We start from the raw sequence: 9,398 nt of genomic DNA on the forward strand, positions 1-9,398 counted from the left end.
TACCCTACTTTTTTTTTTTACATATTTTTGTTTTTTCTCGGTATATTTATTTTAATGTTTTGTCAATTCTTACAATGTCTGTATCTTGTTTTTAATTTAGCCCTGATGAAACCCTGCAATGTAGGGCGAAACGTTGGTTAACAATACATTTTTTTTTTGTTATACTGTTTTATTTTAATTCTAAACGGTCGTTATTTTCTTTGTACTTCAAGTCAATTTTAGCAGAAAAAGTAGTTTTAACATCCCAGGTTTTTACCTCCTCCCTTAAATATACAATTTCAGTAACGTATAACTTTTTATTTTTTTGCTAGGCTTTTTTTAACACATAGACCATTTTGTAATACTTAGTTGAACAGAAAATGTGTAGTGTGAGTAGTTATCTGTTGATAACTCAGAATTGAAATTCTTTATGATTCCAATATTTCTACACACTACATATTTCATGCATATGTAAGAGAAGCAATAAAATATCATCAACAAAAGAGAATTACTTATTTATGTCTTTAAACATTGGTTGATTTGAAACATTATTATTTTAAACATATACATAATATTATATAATATATGTATGACCAAACCAATCATTACTTGGATCAAAATTTATATTATTAAAATAATATTTCAAGATAAATATAACTTATTTAGAATTTCTAACAAAATAAAAGGAGATGGATTAGTATTATAAGTTTATCTTTATAACTTTTAAACCCTATTTGTCTTCAGTTTTAGCATTATTACAGCTTGAAATATTCATATATCCACGAATAACACAAATAACAAAATTACATCATTAACTATAACATATAAATAACAAAAAAAAAAAATACTCACTTGAGAACAGTTTCCCTTGTCATCCAACGATGTCTCATTAAATGACCAACAGCACTGTTCCTGATTTAGCCAAAAGGCTTGAGGACAAAGGCCATATTTGAGGTCGGACATCCATGATGCACCAATATCAATGATCCCAGCAACCATTCCAGTCACCAGGCCGACCAAAAGTACGCACAACCAGCCTGACCAAGCATCGTGTGCTCCACGTACGAGATCTAATATGGAGTTAGACCTTTTTTTGACAATGTACCTGTGACGCATCCTGTCACGGGCAATGTCTCGTTGCCAATCAATTGTGTGGAAATCATCGTACTGACCAATCCCTGGGATTTCATCTGTTGAATCTGAAAAAAATTATACAACCTTTAAAATATCTATAATATAAAATATCATTGAATAAATATAAATATATATACATATATACTGTAAAGATTTAAATATAAGAACTAAGAGTTTAAAACTATTTGTTCTTGTTTTGACCGCAACCCTGACCATCTTCTTATATTTAATTATCATTGAATAAAGTTGGTTTTTAAACAGTTTAAAGTCACTCTACTCATAAAATGAAAATTAAATAATTCGAAAATAAAATTTCCTGAACCCAACTAATCTTGGATTTGTGATTTGAACAATATACTATAACAGTACCCGGGTAAATACATATTTATTTTTAAATAGATTAACCAAAATAAAAATTGAATATGTAAACATTATGATAATGAATCCAAAACCAGAATAAATAAATTGATCTAATAAAAAACAAATTACAGTAAAATGCTTATGAAATTGATAATAATTTATTTTTATTGGTTAAAAATATATGAATCAATAACAAAAAAAAAAAAGATTTTGATGATAAAAATGATTTCTTCTGCAGTTTTGAAAAAAAAAAATAGTCAAGACAAATGGTGTTATATTAATTGGGATCAATAAGTTACTGTCAATATTTTATTTGAATTAATCAAATTAATAAAGTTAAATATTGAAGAATGACTTAAATAAAAAGTTCTTAAACTAAAATATATATTTACTTGATGAAATAATCATAGTATTTTTTAAATAATGTTAACTTATAAATTATTGCCTAGAGATAATGATTTATTAATTTTTGTGTTAATGCCACAGATATACAATATACAAGGCATCCAGTCATAAAACATGATAGATAAAATTTTTGGCATCACAGGGTTTTTTAAGGCTGATTTCAAAAATTATTGAAAGATTCTTTAGGAAATTTTGCTTTCATAACCGAATAATGTTGATATTAAGTTATGGTAAGTATCTCCTGTTTGAACGTAAACCATTATAATTAACAAACATTTAAAAAAATTTTCTTTTTGTCAGTTACCTTGTTTTATGAAAAAATACCTTGTATAAAGATATAAACATATTCATATGTTCAGATTATAAAATTATACTCAATTAAAAAATTCTTTCACGACAAACATGCAAGACAAAAGTTATTATTGTGATGCAAAAAAAAAAGTTAAAATAAAATTTTCAAGTCATCGATAAATTTTGTATTTGTAAATACAACAAAAAAAAAAATAATAAATAAAAAAAAAAAAATCATAATAAAACAATAAGCATATTTTAAAAAATTTTTCATGTTAGGTGATTATGTTAAAAATTAATACATAGTATAACAAAAGGGTAAAATAAGGTTTTTGCAGGCGGAATCAGTTTGCTCTTCCTTTCTCGAGTTAATGTTAAGTTAATAATAAAAATGCATAAAAAAAATAATATACAAATACTCGAACTTACCTTGCATCCCGGCAAAAGAAACACCACCTTTTAAAAGCCAAGAAAATCAAGATGTTAGTAGAGAAGGCATCAGTTTTTGTTATGTCAGGTAGGGAAAGAAAGCAGAAGGTTATAAAGATAAAAGGAATGATAACAAAATTATGTAAAGCTATCTTTAAACAAATTGTAAAATAAATACAAATAATTAAAATAACGTTTAAATTTAATATAAATCAAAACTTGAAGAACTATTTACAATATTTTCTTATAAATGAAACATACCTATAATATTTTAAACAACTTTATAATTATTTATTTAGTGGGATTAATTTTTAAATCATTGATCATCAACGAGAATGATTGTGGAGAAAAATCTCCTTAGGATCTCATATTGTAAAAAATAAAAATACATAAGAATACATTTTTTTTATTAATCTGTAATATATATATAAAATTAGCATAAAATAAAATAAAATTTATTTTTGACATTCTAATAACGTGTCAGTCTTTTTACCTTTGGCCATTTTTAAACTTTTTTTTCCTACTTCCACACCCCAGTCTTCTTATTAAAATTATTTGGTTTCATAAAGACTCCAAGGAAGTAATAGTTGTCATTTTTTCTCATTTGCAATATATTAATTAATATTACACAAGAAAAGACAAGATTTTTGTGCAAAAAATCTGCCAACCCTCAATCCCCCTGTAGCTTCTAATTCCACCAAACCTTGACAGAAATTCAAATTATGGAAAAGACATTCAAATAACACTAATTTAATAGCATATTTTAGTCCTTATGGACTAAATTTTGATTTATATAACATAAAATTTAATGATTGAGCTAAATTTCTCGTATTATACACATATATGAGGCGTATAGCATAAAAACCAGCATCATCCAAATTTAGAAAATTTCCAGAAGAGCAAATAAACTCTTCATTGACATACCGATCAGTTTTGAGAAATTTTTTTGTTATTCGTATTGAAAGGAAAATGGTGACCGAGGTACTACATGGAGCAAGATGCAGAGGAAGACTACGCCTTCGATGGAGTGATGATGTGAGTGGTGATGCCAGGACCATGATGGGAGTGAGGAACTGGATGGCGGCCGCGCAAGATCGTAATGATTGGTAGAGGCTGGTGTAGGAGGTGAGGACTCGCCATCGAGTTGTGGAGCCGAATCAATAATAATAATTTGAATTAAAAGAACTAAAGTCCATGATTATTTCAGGTAGTTTCACTACTTCAGTAATTTTAGGTTTCTAAAAATTTAAATATAAATTTTGGGTGGACCTGATTTTGAACCAAACTGGGTGATTAACCACAATTTTCAATACAGTAAATTTAATAGTAATATTGGGAAAAAATCAGATATAATTTTAATAGGTAAATTAAAATTTAATTAATAATTAAAAAAATACACCAATTTTTTCTTAATGAAATTTCAAGAGAAAAGATGAACATACGAAAAAAGTAGAAAAAAAAAAAATCATTTCAAGACAATTTTAATTGAAAATTTGAAAAATCTTGAATTTGAATCAGTAATGCTTTTTTCTTATTGCTAGTCTGGAAAGAGACTAATCGACTGATGTACAATAACAGTGAAAAAAGCTTATGCTTTCTGAGCTACAAACAAAAAATGCTTAATTTTGTTCATAACTTTTTTCTATTCGAGAATTTGGGGATTTCACTATCCCACGATGAAAGGAAAAAAATTGTACATAAATCGGTCCAGTAATTCAAAAGTTTATTGTGGACAAAGATTCAATCATTCCCTTTTACATATATAGATTACCTATTTATATTATTTTACATGAAAATCCATTGGTCTGATCAATATGAATATACCTATATGTTTTTAATCAAACTTTTTCTACACTGAGTTATTACTAGTAACCTGTTTTTTTTTTTTTGTTTATGGCATGTCAGTTGTCAATACACAATTGAAAAGCCAACTGGAAGAAGATGCTAGTGAAATTTTAGTGGAAATGAATAAGGAAATTTTTCTTGGAAGAATATTTTTAAATAATCCTTTCTATCTAATGGCCTTGCATATTTTTTCTAAAACTTAAAATTGAGGCAATTTTAGCAAGTTTAACAAAAAAAAAAATTATTAAAACCTGGTACTGCGTGTGGAATCATCCACTAAAGAAAAGTGTAAAAAAAAACATGGCTGCTATTATGAGGAAAAGAGGGAGGATTATAGGTCTGCTGTGGATACCAGACCATGTTGGTATACATGGCAATGGACAAGCTGACAAGTTGGCTAGGCTTGGTCGTGCGGAGAACCAGCCTGTTCGACCACTCTCTTACAGAACAGTGAAATCTATTATAAGTTCTCATTATAAGGACAGGACAAGCGCTAGGCACAAAGTTCAAGTGAAAGAAGTGGGAGAGCCTACTGAATAATGATAAAACGAATTCCTAGCAATCTTAGCAGAGCTGAGGGAGTGGCTTGTTTTCGCTTAGTAACAGGACATAATCTGCTCCAAAAAAAACCTCTCTCAAATAGGCATTACAGATTCACCGACACACCCTCTATACAACATGGCTGACATGAATAGAAACCATATTTTAACATGTATTGGTCTAAAAAATATACAACTTGGTGCAAACCAACTCAAGGCAAAAGTAAATTTATATTGGGCTGTGAGAGAGAAAATGGTATAATAGTCTACTTCCTGTGATTTAGAAAAAAATTTTTGAAAAATCAACTCTTCAATCATGGACAAAATTTTAGGTTTTTAATCAGAATAGTTGTGTATGTTAGCATAAATATAAACAGCAATTAAGGAGTTTAATGTGATTCAAACAAGGTAGGTAGGAAAGCTTTTAATTTATTAATATTATAAATTAAACAATAAAGTTGATTATTTTAGGAGTTAGTGATTTATACACTTTGATTTTTTACAGGAGGGTTTACACTTTAGGTTTTTCACTGCACGCACCTTTTTTTTCGGTTTTTTACACATAAAAAACACACATTATTTTTATGAACTATATTAATTAATATGTTGTTTTATTCCTATCTTGGGCAAAATTTATATTATATTATATATTTTTTAAACTAATTTGGAAACATATTAAAAAACAAAAATTACCTTATTTTTTAATCTCTAGACATTTCTGTGAATTGTCAATTTTGTTTTCTATTTTATCATGTTTTATCCTTCTCACAGACATATGAGTGACAACTAGTACTTCCAAAAAAAAAAAGATAACTGTTACTTCCAAGATTTTTTATAAGATGATTGGGGTGTAGAAGTTGGAAAAAATTAGCAAAAGTAAAAAGGCCAAAATGTTACTAGAATGTCGAAAGTATATACAGTGTAACAGGGGCGTACCCAGAATCAAAATTGGGGGATAGGAAGGGAGAGGGGCAATCCATGGTCGTTCAGGTTGTGACATTTTAGTACAGAAAAGGCGAATAAAACCAAAATTTTAAGAAAATTATACATAATTATAGCAGTGCTTTATTAGTTATTACGATTTTTTACTTGAAAAAAATTTATTAAATTAATAATTTTTTTTACTTCTAGGGGGGGAGCTAAGACTAATGTCAAAACGAAAGTGTAATTCACTTAAAGCTGCTTACAATATTGAGCCATAGGTTTTAAATTGTTAAAAAAAAAAGAAAAAAAAAAAGGATGTATATATAAAAACAGAAAATATGCATTTTCTTTTCTTTTTATTAACGTTTTCATCCCTATAAATGAAAAATGGTACACTTCAATCCCTCTTAGCAGAACTCTCAATGAGACAAGTCTTCAAATTATAAAAAATTCTAGGTCCATTGAGATTCCAGTTATACTACAGTTTGCACAGGATGTATACAATAAAATTTGTTACAAATAACATTAATGAAAAATTGTATTCTTATATAGTTTTATTTTTTACAATGTGGGTTTAAAGATATTTTTCTCCTTGATCATTATAATTATTAGTTAATAATAATTATAAAAGATATTTTATCTAATTTTTCAAGAATGAATTGAAATTTTAAATATATTAGGAGGATTAATATAGAAAAAAAATTAAAGATTTACAAATTTATAAGTTTTCAACTATACCACCATCACCAGAAAAATTAAAATTAATACCCAAAGAAATACTAATAGAATAAGGGGAAAAAAGGAGCTTTTTTTTTTATTTTTTTAACAGATTATTTTACAAAATGTTATTAAAATAAAGTAAGAAACTTACATTGTACAGTTCCTATTTCATCTTGAATTATTCTTTCTTCCATGTTTCCTGTTGTAGCTATATCAATCATTCCTTCATCAGAGCTTAAAGAAGTTGTTCTATTTTGTTCACCATTTGATACCTAGGGAGAGTTTCATTTTCCCATAAATTTTTAACTAACTATAAATCACAAACATATATTCTATACACATGAACAATTACTAGATACTGACTGATAAAAAACGATTCCTCATTTGATAATACATTTATTTAGTTTTGAACCTTATCAAAGATTAAAATGATTCAGTCATTAATATTAAAAGGAAATGGCCATAATATTATTACTCATCCTTCATAAAAACAAGTGATTACTAGCTGATAACAATCACAGCTTTGCCAAATAAACACTAGCTTCTAAACAGATAATATCTTTACCATATTGCCCAAACTGCTTGTTTACTACTTGTTTAGCTAATTTTTAAATAATCTATCTCAAGAAATGTCTACATTATGTTTTAAATTGCCAAATATCTTAGCTCTATGGGTATGTACCTCTAATATTTGGATTTTAATCACTAATTCTAATTTACTAGGATAAAAAAGAGTAAACAAAATTTTTTCCTGACTGTATATTTTAAAGAGAATCTTAGGGTTCAGTCAATAATTAACAGCTATATATTGTCGAGATTTCAAAATTTTATTGTTTTCATATTTGTCTTACAGTGACAAAAAAAAAAAAAACAGTAAAAAAAAGGATATTCTAATTCAACACTAAAATATACAGAATAAAAATTTAGATTAATCAAGTAGTATAACTATATTTAATTAAATAAAAAAATTATAGTAAAAGAGCCAAAGAGGAGAAAAAAGGGAGTTAGTTCACCCCAATTTTTTATTACTTTAATGAAAACTATATTTACAAGTCAAAACTGATGAGTCTGCCAAGTATAGGAAGGGGAAATAAAAAATGCCGGCTGTTTCAAAATGTAAAAAAAAAAATTTTTTCATTCAGAGCTCTATATCGTGAAGCCCACTGACAACACTAGAAAACCTAGGAGAACACTATTTAAAGTAGAGTAAATTAGCTAAAATATGAGCCCTAATAGAGCCATTTATGTCCAATAGTTTCCAAAATATAGCTTTTTAAAAAGCAACATTTCATAAAAAATGAACTGAAAGATCAGTAGAGTAAGTGAAGTTATTTTAAAAAATCTATAGTTCAATAACCATTTGACGTACAGATGTCTATTAGTACTCAAAATAAGACTAGTTTAATGGACTATAATGCAGTTTATAACTTTTATCTTTGTAGGAGCAGTAGTTTTCATGATATTTGGTAAAATAAACTGATTTATGGTTGTTTGAACAAATTTTCATGTGCAAAATTTATATTCATATGCGAAGATCATAAAAACTACTACCTCTACAAAGATACATGTCATTAAATACTTTATAGTAAGTGAAATTACCTTTATTTTAAGTGCTGGCAGACATATATACGTCTTATGGTTCCAGAGATATATTTTTTCAAAAATCAAACATTTTATCTGAACAACTAGAAATTAACATTTTGTGAATTTATTTTGTCAAATATCATAAAAACTACTGCCCCTACAAAGATAAACATCATAAACCATTTTATAGTAAATTTAACTATTTTTAATTTGAGAGCTGGCAGACATTTGTACGTCGAATGATTCTTGAGATATATTTTTTCATAAATCAAACTTATGGTCCGAACAACTATAATTTGATTTATTTTAGCAAATATCATGAAAACTAATTCTCCTACGAAGATAAATGTCAGGAACTACTTAATAGTACATTAAACTAGCTTAAATTTTAGTGTTAATGGACATTTGTACATTGGATAGTTTTTCAGATGTAGATATTTCAAAATAAATTCACTAACTGCTTATCTTTCAGTACATTTTTATGAAATGTTGCTTTTAAAAAAGATATATCTAAAGAACTATTGAACATAAATAGCTCGATTAGGTCTATTATTTAAGAAAATTTACTCTACTTTAAATAATTTTCTGTTAGGTTTTTTAGTGTTGTTGGTAGTTTTAAAGATATAGTGATCCGAATGAAAAATATTAATTTTTTTAAACAGCCACCATTTTTTATTTCCCCTATTTATTCTAGGCAGAATCATAAATTTTGACCAGTAATAATACTTTTTTTTTTTAAAGTAATCAAAAATTGGTGTGAAAAAAAACTGTCTTTTTTTCTTCCTGGCTCTGTCTTTTTTCTTCTCTTGGTCTCTTGTAACAGTGTTGGACAAAAATTAATCACAATTACTATATAATTACTGTAATTTGATACTTTAATGGTAATAATAATTATTAAAAGTTGAACTACAGGAATATTAATTACTAATTACAGTCAAACATAATAGCAATTAATTTTTACCCAACAGTGACTTACATTTGTAGGGAACTGATAAATTCGACATTGAATATAGTTTACATTTAATTAAATGTAGCTATAATATTTTATTAATCTCCACTACTATGATTTATATTTTAGTATTTAATAAGTAAAGAAATTCATTTTTTCTCATTGTAGGGAACGAATAGGAGAAAAATAAAATTATAAAATTTGGTGAATAAAGTTTATTATTAATTAAATCCCAAGAT

General features: G+C 26.8%; 1 protein-coding gene across 11 annotated transcripts in view; it reads right to left on the reverse strand.

Annotated features, from left to right (window-relative positions):
* The window catches only part of ClC-c (chloride channel protein 3), a 51,931-nt gene that overhangs the window by 17,687 nt on the left and 24,846 nt on the right, over window positions 1-9,398 (reverse strand). For 6 of the 11 annotated variants that reach the window (XM_014439186.2, XM_014439187.2, XM_014439184.3 and 3 more), the window contains 3 exons: window positions 6,778-6,898; window positions 2,599-2,625; window positions 832-1,178 (listed from right to left, as the gene is read on the reverse strand). In XM_014439186.2, the coding sequence (XP_014294672.1) occupies window positions 832-1,178; window positions 2,599-2,625; window positions 6,778-6,898 (495 nt within the window). Of the gene's footprint in view, window positions 1-831; window positions 1,179-2,598; window positions 2,626-6,777; window positions 6,899-6,989; window positions 7,026-9,398 lie in introns of those variants that run through there. The other 5 variants (XM_067046807.1, XM_067046810.1, XM_024359014.1 and 2 more) reach the window with 3 other exon arrangements.

The sequence above is a fragment of the Halyomorpha halys genome, unplaced genomic scaffold, assembly GCF_000696795.3.
Source record: "Halyomorpha halys isolate HHAL.00 unplaced genomic scaffold, Hhal_1.1 Scaffold78.1, whole genome shotgun sequence".
NCBI lineage: Eukaryota > Metazoa > Arthropoda > Insecta > Hemiptera > Pentatomidae > Halyomorpha > Halyomorpha halys.